The following is a 25,989-nucleotide window of genomic DNA, read 5'->3' as shown; positions in this document are numbered from 1 at the left end:
GTGGATGAGTATCAGTGGAAATGCTAAGAATAGGTCGAATTCAGGATGTATTTTAGAAAGGAACAACCTGTTAGACTTGCTGATGGGTTCGATGTGAAGTGTGAGAAAAGGGAAGAACCAAGGATGACATTCTGGGTTTTGACCTGATCAGCTATTTACACAGTGGAAGTGGAACAGATTTGTGAGCATTCTGTTTTGACCATTCCAAGTTTTAATGGTGAAGTTGAATAGGCAGTTCGATATCACTTCTTAATTCCCATATGATCAAGCAGACTATTGAGAGCTGATCATGTGATTACAGGATTACATTTCCTATAGACTTGAACTCAGGTTTTCTGATGTTTTCTTTGTACTTCCTTACTCTGTTCTTGTGCTTCCTCACACTGTTTCTTCTTCATTGTACAGTGAAAAGAGTCCAGGTTCAGAGTCATCAGACTTAATTAAAATCTTAGCTTTGTCACTATTTAGCTGGCAGATCATTTCACTTCTCTGATTGTCAGTTAATGGCTGAGAAGGGAGAGTGTGAAGCTCACTTTATCTTTCTTATAGAGCTTGTGATAATTAAGTGTGAAGGTCTTTTGAAAGTAAAAGTACAACATGAATTCGGGATTATCATTGTATTCTTGTGATTTAAGTAAACATAGTGTTAGAAGCAGGTGGATTTATTGATGCTGTTGATGGTTGCAGGTGAGAGCACAGAGCCGTGATAAGCAGATAGAAGAAAGGATGCTGTCCCACAGGCAAGATGACAACAACAGGCATGCAACCAGGCACCAGGTACGGGCCTTGTTAAAGCTCTGGCCATTTGAGATCCATGATTTGGATCTTCTTTGCCCCATTATTGGCTTTGGCATATCCATGCCTCTTATTTCCTATAGTACGTCTATGTAGCTGGTCTCATAAACTCAGAATAAATTCAGAAACATGTTTGTTTTTTCAAATAGTAAATTTTCATAAGATAAACTTTCTACCTCATAAATAAAGGAAATCATGCTATCTATAATAATAGTAGTAGTAACAGGTAATTATGATTATTTGAAAGATTATACTTGTTTCATTTCCTCATTTTGCATCTTTTTTTAACCCGTGTACTTTGCCTTCAAACCTCTTAATTCTCTTGGCATGTTTCTAAGGCCACCAGCGACTTTTCCTCAGTATTTGATGCTTGTTAACTATGAATTTTTCTTCTGCTTTTTTCCTCCCTTGATTTCCAGGAAGCATCTTGGCTCTGTCCTAATTCTTCTCCCACTTCTCTGAACCTTGATGCCATGTTGATTGCATTTATCTTCCCTAAATGCCTTTGGTCTTTACTTTTTCTATTTTCCTATCTGGAACTCTTCTGTACCAAAAAAAGTGATTGTATTTATCCTTCAAGATCTTGTGCATTCATCAGCTATTGTAGAAATTCTTCTCAAATCTTCTACCATTAACGAATTTCTTCTGCATTTATTCCGAGGGTAGTGCTCTCAAAATGTTAGCCTTTGCCACATATTATACATAGTTCATCATCTTGGTGTCTGATATTGCAGTTAGATTATAGGTGGATAGCAGAGGAAGCAAGGTGATGAGGAAGAAGTTTGGCTTTGGAGCTAAATAGATCTGGATTTGAATACTCTGATTTTGTCACTCTACTGTGTCGTCCTGGGCAGGCCAGCTAACCTTCCTGCACTTTATTTCCTTGTTATGAAGAAGGGGTGAATTGTGCTTACCTGGCAGGGGAGTCAGCTAAATTACATATATAAAGTACCTATCCCCAGTGCTTGGCATGTAAAAAGCACCTCATAAGTGGTAAGTATATTTCATTGTCTATCTTAGGTTCTATTCTTATTCATTTTTTCTATTTTAATATTTATTTTGGTATCACTGTTGATCAGATCAGTAAGCATTCAATAAATGTTTATTGACTTGAAATGATTATTTTATTCCTATTACTTTGTTTTTGTTTTTTGACACAGTCTCACTTTGTTGCCCTTGGTAGAGTGCCATGGCATCATAGCTTACAGCAACCTCAAACTCTTGGGCTCAAGTGGTCCTGTTGCCTCAGCCTCTGGGACTGGGACTGGGAGCCTGCCACAATGTCCAACTATTTTTTTTAGAGATGGAGTCTTGCTCTGGCTAAGGCTGGTCTTGAACTTGTAAGCTCAAACGATCCACCCGCCTTGGCCTTCCAGAGTGCTGGGATTACAGGTGTGAGCCACCGTGCCTGGCATATTTATTAAAATATGAGTAGGGCACTGGCCCCATATACCTAGGGTGGCGGGTTCAAACCCGGCCTCAGCCAAACTGCAACAAAAAAATAGCCGGGCGTTGTGGTAGGCACCTGTAGTCCCAGCTACTCAGGAGGCTGAGACAAGAGAATCGCTTAAGCCCAAGAGCTGGAGGTTGCTGTGAGCTGTGACACCACGATACTCTACCGAGAGTGACAAAATGAGACTCTGTCTCGGAAAAAAAAAAAAAAGAGTAAGTTTGCCTTTCAGAGCCCGTATTTAATTGGCAGTAGTTTAGGTGATAAGAGAACCTAATTTGGAATTTAAAAATTACCATATTATTTGAAGCTGGTTATAACATTTCTGGCATTTTTTATTTTTTTTTTAATTTTTAAAGTTTTTTATCCTTTTTTTTTTGTGTGTGTGTGTAGCCTTCCTCTGTGGTCAGGTACTTTGATTTTGAAGCTTAACTCAGCATCTCAGTTTTCTCCTTTTCCTTTTAGGCACCAACAGAGAGGCAGTTGCGATATAAGGAAAAGGTGGCTGAACTCAGGAAGAAAAGAAATTCTGGTCTGAGCAAAGAACAGAAAGAGAAATATATGGTGAGGAAAAAGTGACTAATTCTCATGAACTTCTGCTATTACGTGTGATTCTTTTAATTTTCTTAGCTTCTGCCTTTCAGATTTGTTGTTTGGTGTTCTCTATACGTAAATACCAAGTGATTGTCTGTGACCCTTACAACTTAATTCCCCAAAAGTGGGCTGTTGAGAGTAGAAACAGATCTTGGGAAAATGAAAATACGATTAGAATTTAGAGTTTTAAAAATTTGATCCTTTAGTTTGTAAATTTTAAGGGGTCAAATGTACCCACTTAAATATCATGACATTGGAAATATCTTACAAGGAAAAATATTTAAGTTTAGCAGTAGTCCACTTTTTTTAATAGAAAAACAAATTTCCTTTCATGATAAAAGGTGTTAATTAGGCAATATACTCTATAGTAGATCTTTTTATAGCATTTTAGCATTTTTTTGTGATGTTAAAAGTAATGCACAATTCTATAAAGAATATAGAACAATTAAGAAGAGCATACAGGGCGGTACCGGTGGCTCAGTGGGTAGGGCGCCAGCCCCATATACCAAGGGTGGTGAGTTCAAACCCAGCCCCGGCCAAACTGCAACAAAGAAATAGCGGGGCGTTGTGGTGAGCGCCTGTAGTCCCAGCACCTTAGAAGGCTCTAAAGCAAGAAAATCGCCTAAGCCCGGGAGTTGGAGAGTGCTGAGAGCTTTGTGACACCACGGTACTCTACCGAGAGCAATGAAGTGAGACTCTGTCTCTACAAAAAGAAAAAAGAGTATACAGAAGAAAACATTAATTCTACTACTTAAAAATAGCCACAGTTACCATTTTGAGAAGTATCCTAGCTTTTTACATAATACCTTATCTACATAACTAGGCTCTTACTATATAAAGCACTTTGGATTCTGTCTTTTCACTTAAACATCTTGAACTAGTTTCCTCATTTCATTTAAAATTCATTACTTGTTTTGCATAAAATTTAGTTTTTTAGGTAAATGATTTTATTTTAAGTGTATTAGTGCATGCTTACTATCAAAAATAACAAAATATAGAGAAAAAATTCCAATGAAAAATATTACCCTCCAAGATATATACACCATTATTTAACATTTTGATATGTGTTCTTTCAGTTGTTTTGTGATATGTATTTTTATTTTTATTTATTTATTTATTTTTTTTGTGGTTTTTGGCCGAGGCTGGGTTTGAACCCACCACCTACAGCATATGGGACCGGCACCCTACTCCTTGAGCCACAGGCGCCGCCCATGTATTTTTACTTTTTCATAGAATTGTAATGTTTTCTTAGTTATCAGAATAGATTATTAAGTATGTTTTGTGAATACTTAGTCAAAGCATGACTTCCCTAAGCCAGAAGTATGCCAGACTATGTACAGTCAGCTCCTTGTAGCCATGGGTTTTACTCCTGTGGATTCAACCAATCACAGATTGGAAAGTATTTGGGGCTTGGTGCCCATAGCTCAGTGAGTAGGGCGCCGGCCACATCACACCGAGGCTGGTGGGCTTGAGCCCAGCCTGGGTCTGCTAAACAACAATGACAACTGCAACCAAAAAATAGCCAGGCATTGTGGTGATTGCCTGTAGTCCCAACTACTCAGCCGGCTGAGGCAAGAGAATCGCTTAAGCCCAATAGTTTGAGGTTGCTGTGAGCTGTGATGCCATTGCAGTCTACTGAGGGTGACATAGTGAGACACCATCTCAAAAAAAAAAGAATAAAAATTTTGGGGAGGGTGGCGCCTGTGGCTCAGCGGGCAGGGCGCTGGCCCCATGTACCAAAGGTGGCGGGTTCAAACTCGGCCCCGGCCAAACTGCAACAACAACAAAAATAGCCGGGTGTTGTGGCGGGCGCCTGTAGTCCCAGCTACTAAGGAGGCTGAGGCAAGGGAATCCCCTAAACCCAGGAGTTGGAGGTTGCTGTGAGCTGTGTGACACCATGGCACTCTACCGAGGGCGATTAAGTGAGACTGTGTCTCTATAGACAAAAAAAAAAAAAGTATACAGAAGAAAACATTAATTCTACTACTTAAAAACAGCCACAGTTAGCATTTTGAGAAGTATCCTAGCTTTTTACATAATACCTTATCTACATAACTAGGCTCTTACTATATAAAGCACTTTGGATTCTGTCTTTTCACTTAAACATCTTGAACTAGTTTCCTCATTTCATTAAAAATTCATCACTTGTTTTGCATAAAAGTTTTTTAGGTAAAAACTAAAATGATTTTATTTTAACTGTATTAATACATGCTTACTATTGAAAATAACAAAAATATAGAGAAAAAAATTCCAATGAAAAATATCACCCTCCAAGATATATGCCATTATTTAACATTTTGATATTTGTTCTTTCAGTTGTTTTGTGATATGTATTTTTATTTTTTCATAGAATTGTAATGTTTTCTTAGTCATCAGAATAGATTATTAAGTATGTTTTATGAATACTTAGTCAAAGCATGACTTCCCTAAGCCAGAAGTATGCCAGACTATGTACAGTCACCTCCTTGTAGCCATGGGTTTTACTCCTGTGGATTCAACCAATCACAGATTGAAAAATATTTGGGACTTGGTGTCTGTAGCTTAGTGAGTAGGGCGCCGGCCACATATACTGGTGGGCCACATACACTGGTTGACTCAAGCCCAGCCTGGGCCTGCTAAACAACAACAACTGCAACCAAAAAATAGCCAGGCGTTGTGGCGGATGCCTGTAGTCCCAGCTACTCAGGAGGAGACTGGGGCAAGAGAATCACTTAAGCCCAATAGTTTGAGGTTGCTGTGAGCTGTAACGCCACAGCAATCTACTGAGGATGACATAGTGAGACGCCATCTCAAAAAAAACATAAAAATAGGGGCGGCGCCTGTGGCTCAGTGAGTAGGGCGCCGGCCCCATATGCCGAAGGTGGTGAGTTCAAACCCAGCCCCAGCCAAACTGCAACAACAACAAAAAAATAGCCGGGCGTTGTGGCGGGCGCCTGTAGTCCCAGCAGCTTGGGAGGCTGAGGCAAGAGAATTGCGTAAGCCCAAGAGTTGGAGGCTGCTGTGAGCTGTGATGCTATGGCACTCTACTGGAGGGCGGTACAGTAAGACTCTGTCTCTACAAATAAATAAATAAATAAATAAAAATTTTAGGGAGGGCGGCGCCCGTGGCTCAGTGGGCAGGGCGCCGGCCCCATATACTGAGGTTGGCAGGTTCAAACCCAGCTCCGGCCAAACTGCAACAACAACAAAAAAATAGCCAGGCGTTGTAACGTGCGCCTGTAGTCCCAGCTACTCCAGAGGCTGAGGCAAGGGAATAGACTAAGCCCAGGAGTTGGACGTTGATGTGAGCTGTGAGACGTCACAGCACTCTACCAAGGTAGAGATAAAGTGAAACTCTGTCTCTACAAAAAAAAAAAAAAAGAAAGAAAAAATTGTGTGTGGGGGGGGAGATGGTTGCATCCATGCTGAATATGTAGACTTTGTTTCTTGTTATTATTCCCTAACAATGCAGTATAACAACTTTTTACACAGTGTTTACATTGTATTAGGTATCATAAATGACTTAGAGATGATTTAAAGTATATAAGAGGATGTAGATAAGTTATATACAAATACTACACTGTTTTATATAAGGAACTTGAGTGTCTGGATTTTTGTATCTGAGTGGGAGTCCTGGAACCAGTCCCCCAAAGATATCAAAGGATAACTGTATTTTTTTTTTTTTTGGATAATCATTACTATATTGAAAATGATGTGAATAAATGGATATAGGCCTGTGTGAGATGGATTATGGGGTGAATTTGTAGCTAGACACCTACACTAGGCTGTTGGGTTTATAGAGGGAAGGCTCTAGTAGTGTGCTGTAGGGTACCAAGTTTTATGTTTGCCCCAATCTTGTTCACTGTTTTTATCTGCAAGTTGGGTAGAGTTGTAATAATATAATAATACCATTTATTGAATGATTATGTGCTGGGCACTTGGTTATGATTCTCTTTTTCTTTTTTTTGATTAATATAAGGGTACACATGATTAGGTTACATTATTTGTGTTTATAAGGGTTATAGTCTGAGTTATAGTTGAGTCCTTTACCCAGGAGGTGTGCCATATATCACTGCATTATAACCATTTGGTGGGAGCTTACTGAGTCCCCTCCCTTCTCCCCCCACTTTCTGAACTTAATTGTGATTTTTTTCCTGCATGGGCCTGTAGTTATTGATTTACTAGTTTCAAATTAATATTGAGTACATGGATGCTTGCTTTTCCATTCTTGAAATTCTTTACTAAGGATAATATTTTCCACCTCCATTCAGGTAAATACAAAAGATATAAAGTTTCCACTTTTTATGGTTAAATAGTATTGCATGGTATACATATACTTTAGTTTATTAGTCCATTCATCTGTTCATGGGCACTTGGGTTGTTTCCACAGTTCTGATTCTCTTTAATCTTTGTAACAGCCCTATATGATGGATGGTGTATACAGGAGGCTTAGAGGGTATTTTTTTTTTTTTTTTGTAGAGACAGAGTCTCACTTTATGGCCCTCGGTAGAGTGCCGTGGCCTCACACAGCTCACAGCAACCTCCAACTCCTGGGCTTAAGCGATTCTCTTGCCTCAGCCTCCCGAGTAGCTGGGACTACAGGTGCCCGCCACAACGCCCGGCTATTTTTTGGTTGCAGTTTGGCTGGGGCCGGGTTTGAACCCGCCACCCTAGGTATATGGGGCCGGCGCCTTACCGACTGAGCCACAGGCGCCGCCCGCTTAAAGGGTATTTTTGAGACAAAGTCTCCCTGTATTGCCCTGGTGACATTATAGCTCACAGCAATCTCAAACTCTTGGGCTCAAGTGATCCTCTTGCTTCAACCTCCCAAGTAGCTGGGACTACAGGCACTGGCTAGTTTTTTTTTTGCAGTTTTTGGCCGGGGCTGGGTTTGAAACTGCCACCTCCAGCTTATGGGGCCAGCGCCCTACCCCTTTGAGCCATAGGCACCACCTGTTTTTCTATTTTTAGTAGAGATGGGAGTCTCACTCTTGAACTTCTGAGCTCAAACAGTCCACCCACCTTCGCCTCCCAGAGTGCTAGGATTATAAGCATGAGCCTCCGTTTCCAGCTAGAAAGACTAGTAAAAGCTCCTGAAATTTTTAATCTTACAAATATCTGCTTTTCAATAATTTGGGATAGGTTATTTGGACCCAACCTTCCTGGCAAAAATGCTAGATGAGGATTTTGTTAGGCTTCAATATTTTGAAACCAGAAGAAATATTTTCTTAGGCCCTCAATATTTGTGAAATATTGTATTTTGTTAGGCCCTCAATATTTGTGAAACCAGAAGAAATAACTAATACTTAGAACCTGAATCTTAGATGATAGAGTCAAAATTCAAAAAGATACACAGCAGATGGAACCAGATTAACCTGAAGAAATTTTAATAGGGGTAAAAGTACTGGTGAATGGTTTCTTCATATGCTAATATATGTATGAAACCTGCAAGGTTCTTCCTGAGATGAGCCTTTCACTGGATTTAACTTCTATAGTCTTCTATTCTTTGACTCCCAATTGACTGGGAGGTGGAGCCTAGAGCAGAGTGGGAAGGGCTAGAATCAGAGTGTAAAAGGGAAGTTTCCCTTGTGGAATTTCTTTCCTGGCAAAGGATGCTTGTAGGTGACTGCTATGGTAAGATTTGAAAGTGATTTAAAACCTGGATTGTTTTCGTGCTTTTAATTTTTTGTGACTTTCCCTTTTTTTATTCTTGCTTAATAGTAAGACATTTAATTGTAAAGAGTCCAGCCATTTTTTCCCCCTATGTACCCTGGGCTGGAGTTTTAAAGTGGGAGCAGCATGCTTTTGGTGTTTCTCAACCTTCCAAGTGCCGCGACCCTTTAATACAGTTTCTGTAGGTCACGACCTACAGGTTGAGAACCGCTGTTTTGGTGGATAGTGTTGTGGTGCCTGCCGTGATTCAAGTAAAAAAATTTGCGATTGCTTTGTCCAGCTGCCCCTGCCCCTCCCTCCCTGCACATTTTCCTTCCAAGCGAAAATTTTAAACACTTTAAGACTTAGAGAATTTGTCTTTTGTTTATTCTGTTTTTAAATCAGGAAGTATCCACCAAGGTTCCTTTCAGATCTCAAGATTCTGGGGATTTGTAGTGCCTCTGGGATTGTTGTACTTTATTTGTAGTCTTGCACATTTTTACAGGAAGAAACGGAGGTAGAGAGTTCTGATCCTTGAGGGTATCCGTTTAGAGAATTTAGAAGAATGAAACTCTCTTCAGAAGTTTGGGAGTATTCCTCTCCATATTCATTAGGGTGGGTGAAAGTTGTCTTCTGGCAATGACCTGATGAGTACTGTGTTTGTGCTCAGTCCTTAGCACCTGATATGTAGGTTATAGTTGTGGTTTTTTAAGTTCTTATAAGCAGAGTATCATGCTTTGGTCATTTTCCTAGGAACACAGACAGACCTACGGGAATACTCGGGAACCTCTCTTGGAAAACCTGACAAGCGAATATGACTTGGATCTTTTCCGAAGAGCACAAGCCCGAGCTTCTGAGGATTTGGTGAGTATTAAAACCTCCAGGCTGAGGACCACTTGTGAAAAGCATTTAGAACTGCCAAGAAAAGTGATTGGCAATCAATTTGATGGGAATTAAGTGTACCTTGCTACTTGAATCTCTTTCACCTCCCCCAGCTATTCCTTGTTGGAAACAGCCTTCCATTGGTATTTAAAACTAGTCAGCCCTCCTCCCCTTCCCCTTATTCTTAGAATTTTTCCCCTCTTTCCACCTTAGCTTCTGGAAGTACCAGTTTGGCTTGCTGGACTGTGGCGAGATAAAACAACAGGTGCTCCTTTGTCTTTGGTCGGGCAATTTGCAATTCTGAGAACCTCTAGCCTAGGAGAGACCCTTCCTTCTCTGTTGCCTGTCTTAATCCCAATAGAAACAGTTTCCCTTTTGCAGGGTTTCCTCTGTAAAATAATAGAATGAAAATAATAATGAAGGGGAATAGTGGAAAAGGCTGCTGGCAGTTATTTTAGAATTAATCTTTGACACAATCAAGTTTTATATATTAAGATGGGTTTCCATTCTGATTTTTATTTACAAGTAGTTGACCCGTAGTTTTGATGCCCAAGCAGAATTTTAACAACTTTCCTTGAAGAAAATTCTGGTGGTTGACCAGGCACAGTGGCTCCTGCCTGTAATCCTAGCACTCTGGGAGGCCTAGGTGGGTGGATTGCCTGAGCTTAGGAGTTTGAGACCAGCCTGAGCAATAGTGAGACCCTGTCTCTTAAAAAAAAATAACCAGGTGTTGTGGCAGTATCTGTAGTCCAGCTACACAGGAGGCTGAGGCAAGAGAATTGCTTGAGCTCAATTGAGATCGCTGTGAGTTATGATGCCAGGGTACTCTACCCAGGACAACTGAGTGAGACTCTGTCTCAAAAAAAAAGAAAAAGAAAATTCTGATGGTTGAGTTTATCTCTGATTGAACAGATTAAATGTAGTTCAGGGAAAAACTTCTTAAGACCTTTTAAGAGGAAGGGTTTGTCCGTGGCTTGGACAGGCTCTTGCTGCTCTAGGTTTTCTGTATCCTCTTCCGGAATAGACCATTTCCCAGGCTTGCCTTTCACAATATTCCACCTGGTTATGCTTACAAATTACTTCTGTAGCTGACTCATCGCCACTGAATGGAGATGGATATCCAAAAATATCCATGTTCTAGAGTTTAGATTCTAAGATTAAAATCATTCACATTTCAAAAATATATACATGTGTACATATGTATATTTTGAGACAGATTTCTCACTCTTGTCACACCGGGTAAAGTGTGCTATGATGTCATAGCTCACAGCAACCTCAAACTCTTGAGTTTAAGCAATCCTCTTGCCTCAGTCTCCCGAGTAGCTGGGACTTACAGGTGCCCACCACAACCCCAGATATTTTGAGAGACGAGGTTTTGCTCTGGCTCAGGCTAGTCTGGAACTTGTAAGCTCAGGCAGTCTACCTGCCTCGGCCTCCAAGTGCTGGGATTTCAGGCATGAGCCACAGCGCCTGCCCTTAACTGGTTTAATTTTAATTTTAATTTTAATTTTTTGAGGCAGAGTTTCACTTTGTCACCCTGGGTAGAGTACTGTGGTGTCATAGCTCACAGCAACCTCAAACTCCTGGGCTTCAGGCAATCTTCTTGCCTCAGCCTCCTGACTAGCTGAAACTACAGATGTAGCCCACCACAATTCCTAGGCTATTTTTTGTATTTTTAGTAGAGATGGGGTCTCACTCTTGCCCAGGCTGGTCTCCAACTCCTGAGCTCAGGTGATCCTCCAGCCTAGGCCTCCCAGAGTGCTAAGATTATAGGCTCTGAGCCTATACAGGCTACAAGCCACCATGCTGGCCTGTAGTAGATTACCTTTATGATTCATTTTGCTTCAGGTGGAAGTTTTGCCAAGGACTCATTCTGATGAGGCCCAGTGTGGTAGGGAGCAGAGAAACCACTCTCTGTTGGGATTTGTGCTTGATTATAAACCTGCTTATAGAGACCTGCTGGATTTTTTTTTTTTTTTTTTTTTCCCGTGCTCATAAAGCTCTCTTTAACAGTGTTAAGTTCTCATGGGTAGAAGCCAAATCTATCTGATGTTTTCATAGCCTAGCATGGTGGCATGTACACAAACTTCCTACAGGCTTTTACAAACAAAGATGTTAACTTCTAATCCTCCTTTTGACTTTTAATTTCTTGCCAATAGGAGAAGTTGAGACTTCAAGGCCAGATCACAGAGGGAAGCAACATGATTAAAACAATTGCTTTCGGTCGCTATGAGCTTGATACTTGGTACCATTCTCCCTATCCTGAAGAATATGCTCGGCTAGGACGACTCTACATGTGTGAATTCTGCCTAAAATACATGAAGAGCCAAACAATACTCCGCCGACACATGGTAAGCTGCTTTGACCATGATGGTGATGAGATCCTCTAGATTTTGCCCCGGAGATGACATCTGTTCAGGCAACTCTTAAGTGGTCCACAGCACTGAGATGAAAGCATAGAAAATGGAAGGCCAGATTCGAGGTGGGGAGTATGCAAGTTATAGCATGATGTTGTTGACACCCAAAGCAGCTGAAGGCCCTTAAGGACATCTTGTCATACGCATCTCCCTTTTTTTACTTCCCTACTCTTTTTTTTTTGGACATAGTTGCCCCAGCTAGAGTACAGTTGCATCATCGTAGCTCACTTCAACATCAAATTCCTGGGCTAAGCCTCTCAGGTACCTGGGACTGCATGCACCCAACACCATGCCTACTATTTTTTTCCTATTTTTTGTAGAGATAGGGTGTTCTTGCTCAGGCTGGTCTCAAACTCCTGTCCTCAAGCAGTCTTCCTGCCTCAGTCTCCTAGAGTGCTAGGATTACAGGTGTGAGCCATTGCTCCTGACCCCTACTCTTTTTATTCCCTTGGAGTATGAATTACCTCTGTCACAATTTTTACGTGTCCCAAACTAGATGAAAACATATGGACTTCTTTAGATAGGGACAGCATGGCTCACCTTGATATGCCTAGCAACTGGCATGGACAGTAGATGCCCAGTATGTGTTGATGAATAAATACTTAAGGGAGATCAGCCTATAACAGATTGTGAAAGTAACAGAATGGATCCTTTGGTGCTTTACCCTCAAGTGGTTCAGTGCTTTCTGTTTTCTGAACATTATTTTTCCTATTAAAATAGGAGTAACGGGCAGCGCCCATAGGTGTATGTGGGTAGGGTGCTGGTCACATACACCAAGGCTGGCGTGTTGGAACCCGGCCTGGGCCAACTAAAACAGCAAAGACAACTGCAACAACAACAACAATAAAATAGCCGTGCATTGTGGCAGGCGCCTGTAGTCCCGGCTACTTGGGAGGCTGAGGCAAGAGAATTGCTTAAGCCAGTGGTTCTCAACCTGTGGATCATGACCCCTTTGTAAAAAGGAAAATACATCGTGGCATTAGGAAGGTTGAGAATCACTGGTTTAAGCCCAGGAGTTTGAGGTTGCTGTGAGCTGTGATGCCATGGCACTCTACCCAGGGCCACAGCTTGAGACTCGGTCTCAAAAAAAAGGAATAAAAACTGGAATCTGATTTTTGTTGACAAATGTGTTTACTAAATTTTTTGCATCTTTAAGCCCTTTTCTTCCCCTGGTTGTTGAAGTCTTGTGTCAAAGGGAGTTTCTGCCATGGCACAAGGATGGGGGTTTAGGGAATGGTTAGAGATCAGATTAGCCTTTCAGACCATGTCATTTCTTTTTTTTTTTTTTAAAGTTATTTTATTCTATCATTATAACAACCCTATATGCTAATAGCCTCATTTTATAGATGAGCAAACAGGCTCAGAAACAGTAAGTAGCCTGCTCAAGGTGAACAACAGAATCAAGCCCCATGATCTTTTTTTTGTTTGTTTTTGTTTTTGTTTTTGTTTTTTTGGCCGAGGCTGGGTTTGAACCCACCACCTCCGGCATATGGGACCGGCGCCCTACTCCTTGAGCCACAGGTGCCGCCCCAGACCATGTCATTTCTATAGTCACAACATAATTTTGGCTTGAAGGCCTTGTAGGGTGTCTTTTCTTCTCTCTTCCATCTTTATTTCCGTTTTCAGCCCAGGCAACCCGTAATGGCTGTCATACTCTTCTCCCCAGTTTGGTGATACTTTTTTTTTTTTTTTTTTCTTTTTCTTAATGTTCTTAGCTTTGGAGCATGTAATCTACAGCTTCATGTCTCAGAACTGCTACTTTGATTTAAGCCCTCCAGACTCTAGCACACTTGGGTTGGGATGGACTAATTGAGGGGGTTGATGGATGAGGACTGATGGATACTCCAGGGCACGAGAGATAATGATGTCATACGGACTGGACACTGGCACACATAGAGATAAACTAAAGTAGGAATTTGCTATATGAAAGTAAAACTGTTATTTTTATTAATGTGAACTACTTGCCATATGTACCCTCCTTTTTGTTTCTGGTTATTTAGTGACACTAAGCTATGAAAGAGCCCAAAGGGCAAGAAATACTAGTAGAGGGAGAAAACAAAGGATCTAGATAAATCTGAGAATCAAATAAATATTCTGAATATTTGAGGATGTACTGTATCACGTGATATAAAACTTAGATTTCAGGAACTACGAACTTGTTTTAAACTGTGCCAATTCTGGGTGGCGCCTGTGGCTCAGTGAGTAGGGTGCAGGCCCCATGAGGGTGGCGGGTTCAAACCCGACCCCAGCCAAACTGCAACAAAAAATACCCGGGCGTTGTGGTGGGCGCCTGTAGTCCCAGCTACTTGGGAGGCTGAGGTAAGAGAATCGCCTAAGCCCAGGAGTTGGAGGTTGCCATGAGCTGTGTGACGCCACGGCACTCTACCAAGGGTAACAAGTGAGACTCAAAAAACTATGCCTATTCTGATTTTCTTATTTTTCTTTTTCTTGTTGGGGATTCATTGAGGGTACAATAAGCCAGGTTACACTGATTGCATGTGTTAGGTAAAGTCCCTCTTGCAATCATGTCTTGCCCCCAGAAGGTGTGGCACACACCAAGGCCCCACCCCTCTCCCTCCTTCCCTCTCTCTGCTTTTCCTCCCCCCCCATGACCTTAATTGTCATTAATTGTCCTCATATCAAAATTGAGTACATAGGATTCATGCTTCTCCATTCTTGTGATGCTTTACTAAGAATAATGTCTTCCACTTCCACTCAGGTTAATACGAAGGATGTAAAGTTGTCTTCCACTTCCATCCAGGTTAATACGAAGGATGTAAAGTCTCCATTTTTTTTAATAGCTGAATAGTATTCCATGGTATACATATACCACAGCTTGTTAATCCATTCCTGGGTTGGTGGGCATTTAGGCTGTTTCCACATTTTGGCGATTGTAAATTGAGCTGCAATAAACAGTCTAGTACAAGTGTCCTTATGATAAAAGGATTTTTTTCCTTCTGGGTAGATGCCCGGTAATGGGATTGCAGGATCAAATGGGAGGTCTAGCTTGCGTGCTTTGAGGTTTCTCCATACTTCCTTCCAGAAAGGTTGTACTAGTTTGCAGTCCCACCAGCAGTGTAAAAGTGTTCCCTTCTCTCCACATCCACGCCAGCATCTGCAGTTTTGAGATTTTGTGATGTGGGCCATTCTCGCTGGGGTTAGATGGTATCTCAGGGTGGTTTTGATTTGCATTTCTCTAATATATAGGGATGATGAACATTTTTTCATGTTTGTTAGTCATTCGTCTGTCTTCTTTAGAGAAGGTTCTATTCATGTATCTTGCCCATTGATATATGGGATTGTTGGCTTTTTTGCCTATTCTGATTTTCATTGCTTCAAGTATAATTACTACAATGATCTTTCTTTGGCTTAGCTTCTATTTCTAAACATGTATTTTTTAAGGAGTATTTTTATTTGTACATATAGAAAACTCAACAGTGTACATTTAACCCAGTTAAATAGCAAGTTCTTCAGCTTTTGCCTTTTCTAGCTTGGCAATGTGAGCCACAGTTTTCAGACCTAGAAAATTGCCTCCACAGTGATGGCAGTTTTCATCACATCTGTCATTGTAATTGGTTCTGATAGCTTTCACCAGCTTAGCCGGAGCTCCTTTGTCTTCTGAGTTAACCTGCATGTAGGTAGTTGTGCAGGTCTTCCTGTGAACTAGAGGCCCAATCTGACCTTCTCCTTGATAATGCAGTAAGGGACCCCATCATCTGACACAGGGCAGGCAGGAAGACAGCCAGCTGGATGGCATCCATGTCCTTCGTGAGCACCACCAGCTGAGCCTCCTTGTTCTCCCCCCGGTGTGGTGACAGTGTTATCCCCTGCTTGCAGGACAGGTGATCTCTTAATGGGAACATCCACTTTGCCAGCAGCTTTCTTTTCTCTCAGACTTCTTCTCTTACTTTGTCTCTGGTCTGTACTTGTGGACCAGCTTTAAGCAGCTGAGAAGCTGTTGGGCAGTCCAAAGCCTGGGAAACCGGTGAATCACAGGGGGCACTTTCAGCTGCTTGTAGAGAATAGCTCTTTGTCACTGCAACCAGATGTGGCAAGGCCATTTGGCAAAATGGGTGAGGTCCCTTTTTGGGGCTGGATGTCTTATGTAATGCCAGAGTTCTTTGGCCTTTTCTCAAAAGGTATTTACCACCTTCTTGACCTCCTGCTTCTTGACAGCAGCAGGGGCTGTGTGAAGAATAGAACACCTTTTCCTCTTGGCTCTTTTTCCTTCTGTCATGGTACATGGCTGGAGGAGAGATAGGTAGAGCTTTCTTGGAGGAGTTCTAGTTCATAAATGATTGGGTTTACACATGACAAAATTGGAACATAATTCTTGAGTTGACAAAAAAGTCACAATAAAATTGCTTAATAGATTATCTCCAAAGTGTTGTTTTTTTGTTTTTTTTTTTTAAAGAATTACATAATAGAAAGTGTTCCATATACATACACCTTTAAAACATGTACATGAAACCTTTCAAGAATTCACACATTGGCTCGGCGCCTGTAGCTCAAGTGGGTAAGCCACATACACCAGACCTGGTGGGTTTGAATCCAGCCCGGGCCTGCCAAACAACAATGACAACTATAACCAAAAAATAGGTGGGCGTTGTGGTGGGTGCCTGTAGTCCCAGGTACTTGGGAGGCTGAGGCAAGAGAATCCCTTAAGCCCAGGATTTGAAGGTTGCTGTGAGCTGTGATGCCGAGGCACTCTACCCAGGGCCACAGCTTGAGGCTCTGTATCAAAAAAAAGAATGCCCACATTCATAGCAGTGGTAGGCTGACTGCATCAAAACTGTTAGCAATCCTGTTAGCAATCTGGGGTGAGGAAGGAGGCCACCTTGTGGCCAAGTGCTCCTAGCTTCCTGCTCAGTCAGGCTGCCTTGACCTTTTTTTTTTTTTTTTTTTTGAACCACAGAAGGACTTTCTCTCATTTCTTATATAACACAGAGAACACATGGAGGGGGTAAGTCGTAGTGCATAGTTTTAATGATTACGGATCAGATGTTCTAATTTGAACAAAAGAAGACCGTAATGGTTAGGTGGTAATGAAAAGTTACTGGTGAAGGTGAGAGTAAAGTACTTAGCCACTCTAAGCTGCTGGAAGTAAGCTACTTAAGAATTTCCTGTTGGTGTGAGGCATTTTATAATAAAGAAGGGTATTCTTATTTATCTGTCTTTTATGTAGTGGATAATTTTAATCTCTTGGGCTGAAACAGTGCCAGAATTAATCCAGAAAACTTGTGCCAAACTGCTATAAAAATGTCATAAATATATTGCAGTGACTTTAGAAGCCTTTATTTCTTTTACTGGGGGAAAATATCTGTGTTTTTATGTTCTCAAGTTGTTCAACTGTCGTGCAGCTCAGTTAACCAAGTTCGACCTTTGATTTCTTTTCCCTTTTGAAGAGGAGCCTTGTTAGGCAGCTTTGATTTCCCCCAATGTGTATTTCATTCTCTTGCAGGCCAAATGTGTGTGGAAACACCCACCTGGTGATGAGATATATCGCAAAGGCTCCATCTCTGTGTTTGAAGTGGATGGCAAGAAAAACAAGGTAAAAAGTGGTATCTTAAAAAAAAGATAGTAAATCATAGTGTATTTACAGGTTTCAGGAGGAGAGTGTTTTGTCTCCATCACACTTCGTCAGGGAGGTAGATCTCCTCTGTTGCCACAATACATGATCTGGCCAGAGATGGGAGGCTCTTGCCTGTAATCCTAGCACTCTGGAAGGCCAAGGTGGGTGGATTGAGCTCATAAGTTCGAGACCAGCCTGAGCCAAAGGGAGAGCTCGTCTCTAACAAAAAACAGCAGGATGTTGTGGCAGGCACCTGTCGTCCCATCTACTTGGGAGGCTGAGGCAAGAGAATTGCTTAAGCCCAAAAGTTTGAGGTTGCTGTGAGCTGTGACGTGACGGCACTCTACTGAGGGTGACAAAGTGAGACTGTCTCAAAAGGGGAAAAAAAAAAAATACATGATGTGTTTTATTCACAATAATGGTATAATTGTCGATTTTAAGTCTTTATTTGGTAAATTTGAACTGTTTCTTTGCTTCTAGATCTATTGTCAAAACCTGTGCCTGCTGGCAAAGCTTTTTCTGGACCACAAGACGTTATATTATGATGTGGAACCCTTCCTATTCTATGTTATGACAGAAGCGGACAACACTGGGTGTCATCTGATTGGATATTTTTCTAAGGTCAGCAGGATCTGGAGATTAAAAAGCTAATGGCTAGAACAAGATGATTAATGTTGGCATGTGGGGCTCAAATCACTGACCCAAAGAGGCAGTACCCTGGGCAACGATTTTAAACCCTTTCTTTTAAGAAAAGGAAAACCCATATATCAAAGATTGCTTAATGAGAGTATATAGTTCTTTATTAAAAAGAACTGGTTTATTCATTTCTGGACTTGTGGGCTAGAGCTGCCTATTAATTACTGGCTGGGTCCTTCCTGGTTACCCACCAGCAGCCTTGTAGTAAAGCAGCCGTCCTGGCTTTGCCTGCCTCTATGTTATTAGCTTAAAACCAGAAATACATTCCTTTTGCTTGGCTCTCTAGCTGGGCTCCTTCTATAATAGTATAATCCCTTCAGTGATAACATTACTGTGCCGTTAAAGACCCAAGTTGGTTTTTTTAGTATAACAGCAATTGAAATATTCAAATACCATACATTCACCCACTTAAAGTATAAAATTCAGTAGTTTTAATATATTTACAAAGTTGCACAAGCACCACAAATTTCATTATCCTGGAAAGAAACCCCTGTACACGACACGTCAGTAATCCCTCCCCATTTCCACTCGGCCACTCTCAGCCCTTATGTCTCTGAATTTGTCTATTCTGGGCATTTTCTTTAAATAGAATCATATATGTGGTTTGATTATTTTTTTGGTCTCCTTCCAGATTGAGGGCTTAGTGTTTTGTTTCCTTCCCTTCTTTCAGTAGGCAACTTCCTTTTGAAAATTGCTTTTAAAGTGGGCTGCTGTACACTAACTCAGTAGTCTTTTTTTTTTTTTGCAGTTTTTGGCCAGGGCTGGGCTTGAACCCGCCACACCTGGTATATGGGACTGGCGCCCTACTCCTTGAGCCACAGGCGCCACCTGTAACTCAGTAGTCTTAATCTTTTTGCCCTACTCTGAGGCTTTAAAGGCTCCCCTAAAGTGAGACTGGAGGTCTCAGGGGACCTCTGGAATTAATGACTCTGGTCATCATGAAAAGTATAGATTTAACAGCTATAAGCCTAACAGTCACTCCCCAGGACTAGTTAGTGAGATACTTTGCAAGTCGCTTTATTTTGTATCTGTGGGAGTGCTGAAAACTTGGGTTGTAAACCTTTGTAACCTGCATGTGTCTGCTCTTGATTTTAGGAAAAGAATTCGTTCCTCAACTACAATGTATCCTGTATCCTTACTATGCCTCAGTACATGAGACAAGGTTATGGCAAAATGCTCATTGATTTCAGTAAGTACAACTGCTGAGTTTTATGCTGCTGAAGGCCAGGGACTCAGAATTTTTAGAATTAGGCTTCTGAGCCTTCTTTCGTCTTTAAGTCATCTGGAAAGAAATGAATTATTATGAAGAAATGAGTTATGAAAAATGATCTACAGTTGGGGGGAGACTATATATCACTAAATGAGTAACACCTTTTTTATAAACTTGATTTTATGGAAGTTTTCAAACGGGTACAATGGTAGAATAAGAGTATAACAAAATCCCTGAACCATCACCCAGCTTCAATAATTATCACTTTTTGGCCAATCTTGTTTTTCCTGTATTCCTACCCTCTATTATTTTGGTATCTCTAAAAGATAAAGCCTATTATGCCTAAAAAAAAAATTTTAAGCCCCAAGTCTTTAGTATCCTAAATTATAGTATTCAAATTTCCCTGGTTTTGTGATTTTGTTCTTTGGGTTTGTTTTTTTTTTGGGGGGGGGGGTTGTTGTTTTTTGTTAAATTGGATGTTAGATATTTAGGTATTAAACTAGAGGCTTCATCATTTGGTTTTTTTTTTTTTTACATCTCAGACCACCTCGTGGGTGATACTGAAATAATCTGTTCTTACAGTTCAAAGATTTGTTTGTTTTTTTTTTTTTTTTTTTTGTAGAGACAGAGTCTCACTTTATGGCCCTCTGTAGAGTGCCGTGGCCTCACACAGCTCACAGCAACCTCCAACTCCTGGGCTTAAGCGATTCTCTTGCCTCAGCCTCCCGAGTAGCTGGGACTACAGGCGCCCGCCACAACACCCGGCCATTTTTTGGTTGCAGATTGGCCGGGGCCGGGTTTGAACCCGTCACCCTTGGTATATGGGGCCGGCACCCTACCGACTGAGCCACAGGCGCCGCCCTTACAGTTCAAAGATTTGAAACATAAAAACACATAATGGGCAGTGTGCAGTGGCTCACACCTATAATCCTAGCACTCTGGAAGGCCAAGGTGGGTGGATTGCTTGAGCTCAGAAGTCCAAGATCACCCTGAGCAATCGTGAGACCTATCTTTACTAAAAATAGAAAAAACTAGCCGTGCATTGTGGCGGGTACCTGTAGTCCAGCTCTTCCGGAGGCTGAAGCAAGAGGATCACTTGAGCCCAAGAGTTTGAGGTTGCTATAAGCTGTGACACCACGACACTATCCAGGGTGATAGAGTAAGACTCTGCCTCAATAAAAAAAAAAGCAGCATGTAATGAAATTGGTTCCCCATCTCCTTTGTTTCTAGCACTTGGTTTCTAGAAACCATTGTTACGAAAATTTCTAGTGGAGCCTCCTGTAGTCTTTTTAGTGCCTATTATAATAGTTCCCTCTTTATCTGCCATTTGCTTTCCAAGGTTTTAGTTATTCACTATTGTCTATGGTTCCAAGATAGGTGATACAGTAAGATATTTTGAAAGTGAGATCACATAACATAACTTTTATTACATTATGTTATTGTTGTTAATCTCTTACTGTGCCTAATTTATAAATTAAACTTTATCATAGATATGTGAAACTGGGGGAAAAATAGTATGTAGGGAAAAAAAAACAAAGTATATATAGGGTTTGGGTCTATCTGCAGTTTCTGACCTCCACTGAGGGTCTTGGAAAGTGTCCCCTGTGGACAAGGGGGAACTACTGCATAAGTAAGTACTCTTTCTTTTGTTTATGTGAAAGTAGTATCTATACTTAACAGCCGCACAGTAGTATTCCACTGAATGACTAAACCCTAGTTGATACTGTAGAGTGGACTGTACTTCTTAAACTTTCTTCCATGTTGGCACATTGTTCTTTGTTAATTAGGGTAAAATAATAGTGCTGCTAGAAAAATTCTGTGTATTTGTTCCTTGGCAGGTTATTTGCTTTCCAAAGTGGAAGAGAAAGTTGGCTCCCCGGAACGTCCACTCTCAGATCTGGGGCTTATAAGCTATCGCAGCTACTGGAAGGAAGTGCTTCTCCGTTACCTGCATAATTTCCAAGGCAAAGAAATTTCTATCAAAGGTTGGTTTTTGACTTTTGGGAATGGTTAATCATTATCCAGTTTTAACTCCACTAGATACACTTTTTCATTTGGCCCCTGTTCATGCTTTCTAACCTGCAAAAACAATCCATTCTGCATTTCATGTGAATATGAGAACAGAAGACTCACTGAATGTGGACCTTTGCAGAGACCCTCGCTAAATGTGCCCAGGATTCCAGAGTATTTGACTCCTTAGAATGGTTATAAATTGTTTTCTCAAGTCTTAGAAAAGTCAGAAGAAAAACTTCAAGTCTTTTTGCACATGCAGGCCTTCTAAGGAAAAGGCATCCCAATGGAAAGGATGCAGGGTGGAAGAATTTAGTTTTGTCCCTATTTGACTTTGATTTCTAAGGGACCAAAAGTAGCTTCTTACTATATCTCTCTCCAGTATTTATCTGGACTGGTCAAATGAAGGCTTTGTAAACGTTTTCTGAACAGGGTGGGTTGAGTACAGAAGATTCCAACCATTTAGAGTCCATTTGGATGCCCCCTAAGGGAAAGGAGGCTTTGGACAGGAGGGGGCTGAAAACCTGCATTTTGGCAGGTTCTCAGTAGCTCTTTTATTTCAGAAATCAGCCAGGAGACGGCTGTGAATCCTGTGGACATTGTCAGCACTCTGCAAGCCCTTCAGATGCTCAAGTACTGGAAGGGAAAACACCTAGTATTAAAGAGACAGGTAAGGTTTTTATCAGTTGGTTGCTCATTGCTGGATGTCCCTTAAGTCTTAGCAGAGCAAACAAAGTAGGGGCCCGGCAATGGCGCCTGTGTTGCCTTATCCTTACCAGAAGCTTTTAGTATGCTCCTGTCTCAAATTTGGATGACAGAAGTTAAGCAGCTCCAGTTAAGCAGGTTAATGTTGCATGTCCTTTCTATCATGTGATGATTTTCTTAGATCAGAGGAAATTGCCCATCAGTAGGGGAGAATCTTGACAAACTCCAGGGCTTGCGGGAGTGGTTTGAAATGTTTGTTTTGTTTTTTTTTGGTTTGAACCCACCACCTCTGACATATGGGACCGGCACCCTACTCCTTGAGCCACAGGCGCCACCCTTGAAACGCTTTTAACAGATGCCACCTTAACTCATGCTCGCTTTTATTTTTTAATTTTTTAATTTTTTATTTTTTTTTTGAGACAGTCTCACTATGTCGCCCTAGGTAGAGTGCTTGTGGCATCACAGCTCACAGCAACCTCAAACTCTTGGGCTTAAGTGATTCTCTTGCCTCAGCCTCCCAAAGTAGCTGATATAGGCGCCTGCTGTGGCTTAAGCTAGTCTCAAATCAGTGAACTCAGGCAATCCACCCGCCTGGGTCTCCCAAGTGCTGGGATTACAGGTGTGAGCCGTTACGCCCGGCCCTTCATGCTCGCTTTTAATTTTTTTAATTTGCTCATGTGTATAATAAAGATTGGTGAAGAATAATTTTCAATTCTCAACTGAGGGCAAAATAGGAAGAAGTGGATTAGGTAGCAGTTTATAAGTCAAAAGACACTGTTATCATACCTTAATATATTGTTAAACCTTCAGTGAGTCCTTCTTGGTTAATAGTCATCTTGGAATGTATATGGGTATTTTAGTTGAATGTGTATAATAATTTTTCCCATTGTTCTTCCCTAGGACCTGATTGATGAGTGGATAGCCAAAGAGGCCAAAAGGTCCAACTCCAATAAAACCATGGATCCAAGCTGCTTAAAATGGACCCCTCCCAAGGGCACTTAAAGTGACCAGTCATTCCGAGCCAGTGAACCCCAGCAGTAGGAATCCGTACCCTAGGGATCTGTCTGTCATTTCTGTTGCTTTTGTGATTGGCAAGTACAGTATCCTTTGGGAAGGCCATCCCCCTCAGGACTGTCCTGGCTCCGACCTTCCTGTACACTGCAGACGCTGGTTCTGAGGAACTGTTGTTTCGGCCTCAGTGAGGTTGCCTGGTTGGGATCTGTATTAGACTTGGGTGCAGCTCTCTCAGCACTGACCCAAGGAGTTCTGTTATGGTACTGTACCTGTCCAGTCACTGGTTCTCTCCTCATGTTCTCTTGCCCCATGAGGTTGTGTTGTGTCTTCTAAACTTGGTACAAGTGCTTCTTGCCACCCAGTCACCAGACCTCCAGATATAGCTGCCACCACCAGGACCTTTCCAATTACTCCTTACACGTGTGTTCTGTGGAGGGGCAGGGAAGAGGTAGCACCTGTGAGTGTGCGTGTACTGGGAGGGGATCCATTCACTTTGGATTTCATCTTGCTTTACATTTTTTTCCTACCTTTTTATTGAAAGACCTGTTTTTGATCAGTGTCGGGCTGACCAGAGCCAAATACTTTTGAAGAGTTTCCCAGGGATTAGTCTTAGTAACAGCACATAATCCATCTGTATGAGATGGAGAGAAGAATTAAGAGGTGGTGGTTCTCTATTTTGATTTGAATTTACCTGTGGACAGTATCTTGGTAGAAGGGAATGGATACCCTTTTTGCTTCACCAGAAAGTGCCCAGTAGTAAATGTTTTCTTCTCCCTGCTCCCTGCCCCTTTTTACGTATGCAGGTGCCAAAATAATTGCCAGTTCTCTCTTTCATGCTACATGTTAACTGGCTAATTATACTGCAAAAGCCTTTCCATCTATATCTGTCTGATAAAGTATGCCTGCACTTCCATATAAGTTGCACTGATTTTGTCCAAACACCCTGGGAAAAGTTGAAAATGATTGAGTGACTTCCATGTTTCAACCCATGACTCAGCGAGGCAGAATGGCCATCCCTGCCAAGGTTTGCTTCTCTTTTCAACAGTGCCTCACCCTCCCTCTAGGACTAAAATGCTTCTGCCTCTCCACAAACTCTTCCATTTCTCTTTTGGGACTTGCTACCATCCTTGTATTCTCTGGTCTCCTATTTTTGGTGTTGTTCAAGTGAAGGAAGAGATGTTCCCTCTAATTTCTCTCTAGCCTGTTATAACCTGCTATCTTGGGGCAGCTTTTGATGTATGACTTGTCACCCTTCCCAACTTGGTCTCTGACAACACGCTGTCTTCATGTGGAGCCCTCACCACAATCCCGACTCTGGTCATTTGTGCCTTTCTCTTGTCATCTCTGTACACTACTTATATTCACTGTGGGTTGGGGGGAGCTAATTTTAAGCATGTTCAGTGGCAGCTTCCCCCCCAGTTTCAGTGTCACTGTTGAAATTTATCCAAAAGCAACTTTACTGGGGGTTTTCTTAAGGGGTAAAGGCCTTTTACAGAAGCTAAACCCTTCCCCACATGTGGTAGAATGTGCTCTTCTGTATCTACTCTTCAATAAAGCATGTTCTCTGCTCAAGCGTGTTTCATCTGAGGGTCTCATTTACATGTGAAAATGATACAGAGGACCTGCTACTAATAGTAAATGCACTTGGGATTTGCTTTCCCTAGCAGTAAACTGTTGAGGGAAGTGGTTTGTGGCTGTGGGATTTTTTCCCCCTGTGATGTAGGCTATCTATAGAGGGAGTGCTTACTCTGAACTTGGTTAGTTGACAGGACAAATTTGATCACCTCACTTTGGTTCTAACTAATAGTTATGCATAGCAGTGACTAGTCAGTGTTACCCCTTCTTTTATTACGTTCATTTGCCTCTGATTTTAGGGGCAAAGGAACTGGTAGAAAGCAAGGCTAGGTGGGGGTACAGTTGCTACTTACATGAGGTGCGAACGGATGTATCTCTTATCTCTAAGCTTATTCAGCCGTAACAAGCAGGGTCACCTCTAATCATTGACTCTCTTCCAGGTTGAAATGATGTCTTCTGAAAATAGCCACATTTTCCTATAGGGTTTACCCAGTGCAGGAAAAGGGAGCTGGGCACTTAATATATAGCATTCAACTGGTTTAAAGGAGGAGTGTGGGGGTTGTATCTTCTGGGATGGTTTTGTTCATTGTGGCTAGTAGCGGTGAGAACCTATCCCATGGACAAACCAAGGGTTCTCCTTTGCAAGGTGAGAGTTACTATGTTTTACTTCTCAGGATGAAGGATGGAGAGAAGCTAAAGATTATAAAAGATCTTTCTCATATTTATCTTTTATTACAAGGATGTGTGCCTGAATCTCCCTGTTTTGAGTGTTTGTATCAAAGGGAAATCTCCTTCACATTTTGAAAAAATTGAAGTAGGTAAAAGGGACCATAAGAATGGAATACTGAGAGGTAAATGCTGTTGAAGTTTCGTGCACAGTCCTGTTCTCAAGACTCTACTGATTGCCACTTCACCTAAAAATAAAAGGAGGCTTTGTCTGGTTTAAGGCCTTTAGAGGTATGGGAACAATGTTCACTTCCCTTGGCAACTTTGAGTGAGACTATCTCCTTTGACTCCTTTTTACCTGCCTGTAAGAGATTCAGCTGCTTAGGCTCTTTCATTAGAGAAGTCTGGATCTCACTCCTGAAACCTGCTTAATGGAAACAGCTACTCTTCTGGTGGAAGAAAGCCTTGGAACATGCTGGTTGCTTCCCGTATGTGTGGCACTGTGCTTGGGCCTGCATGTCAGCCTGTGTGTTAGGTGTTTACACTTGTTTGCGGAAGAAAATCTGTAGCCTATGGTGTGACTATAAGCAGTGAAGCTACTCATTCTAGTCTGTACACCTACATAACCCTCACCAGCACCACCATTGCCTCCTCACCCTTCTCCGATTTTTTATTTATTTATTTATTTATTTTTTGAGGCAGTCTCATTTTGTCGCCCTGGGTAGAGTGCCATGGCATCCCAGTTCATAGCAAACTCAGATTCTTGGGCTTG

At 41.6% G+C, this 25,989-nt stretch overlaps 1 protein-coding gene and 1 pseudogene across 5 annotated transcripts in view; one reads left to right on the top strand and one right to left on the bottom strand.

The window, feature by feature from the left end:
• The window catches only part of KAT7 (lysine acetyltransferase 7), a 44,633-nt gene extending 20,085 nt beyond the window's left edge, over positions 1 to 24,548 (top strand). For 3 of the 5 annotated variants that reach the window (XM_053569212.1, XM_053569210.1, XM_053569214.1), the window contains 10 exons: positions 688 to 777; positions 2,711 to 2,809; positions 9,224 to 9,334; positions 11,512 to 11,703; positions 17,231 to 17,320; positions 17,822 to 17,962; positions 19,133 to 19,226; positions 21,086 to 21,232; positions 21,821 to 21,927; positions 22,863 to 24,548. In XM_053569212.1, the coding sequence (XP_053425187.1) occupies positions 688 to 777; positions 2,711 to 2,809; positions 9,224 to 9,334; positions 11,512 to 11,703; positions 17,231 to 17,320; positions 17,822 to 17,962; positions 19,133 to 19,226; positions 21,086 to 21,232; positions 21,821 to 21,927; positions 22,863 to 22,964 (1,173 nt within the window). In that variant the 3' untranslated portion in view covers positions 22,965 to 24,548. The remainder of the gene's footprint in view (positions 1 to 687; positions 778 to 2,710; positions 2,810 to 9,223; positions 9,335 to 11,511; positions 11,704 to 17,230; positions 17,321 to 17,821; positions 17,963 to 19,132; positions 19,227 to 21,085; positions 21,233 to 21,820; positions 21,928 to 22,862) is intronic. The other 2 variants (XM_053569213.1, XM_053569211.1) reach the window with 1 other exon arrangement.
• LOC128570259 (60S ribosomal protein L7a-like) lies at positions 15,200 to 17,216 on the bottom strand (annotated as a pseudogene).
• Positions 24,549 to 25,989: the final 1,441 nt, after the last annotated feature.

The sequence above is a fragment of the Nycticebus coucang genome, chromosome 18, assembly GCF_027406575.1.
Source record: "Nycticebus coucang isolate mNycCou1 chromosome 18, mNycCou1.pri, whole genome shotgun sequence".
Lineage (NCBI taxonomy): Eukaryota > Metazoa > Chordata > Mammalia > Primates > Lorisidae > Nycticebus > Nycticebus coucang.
Note: the sequence above shows the minus strand (reverse complement) of the source record. Positions and strands in the feature narration are given on the sequence as shown.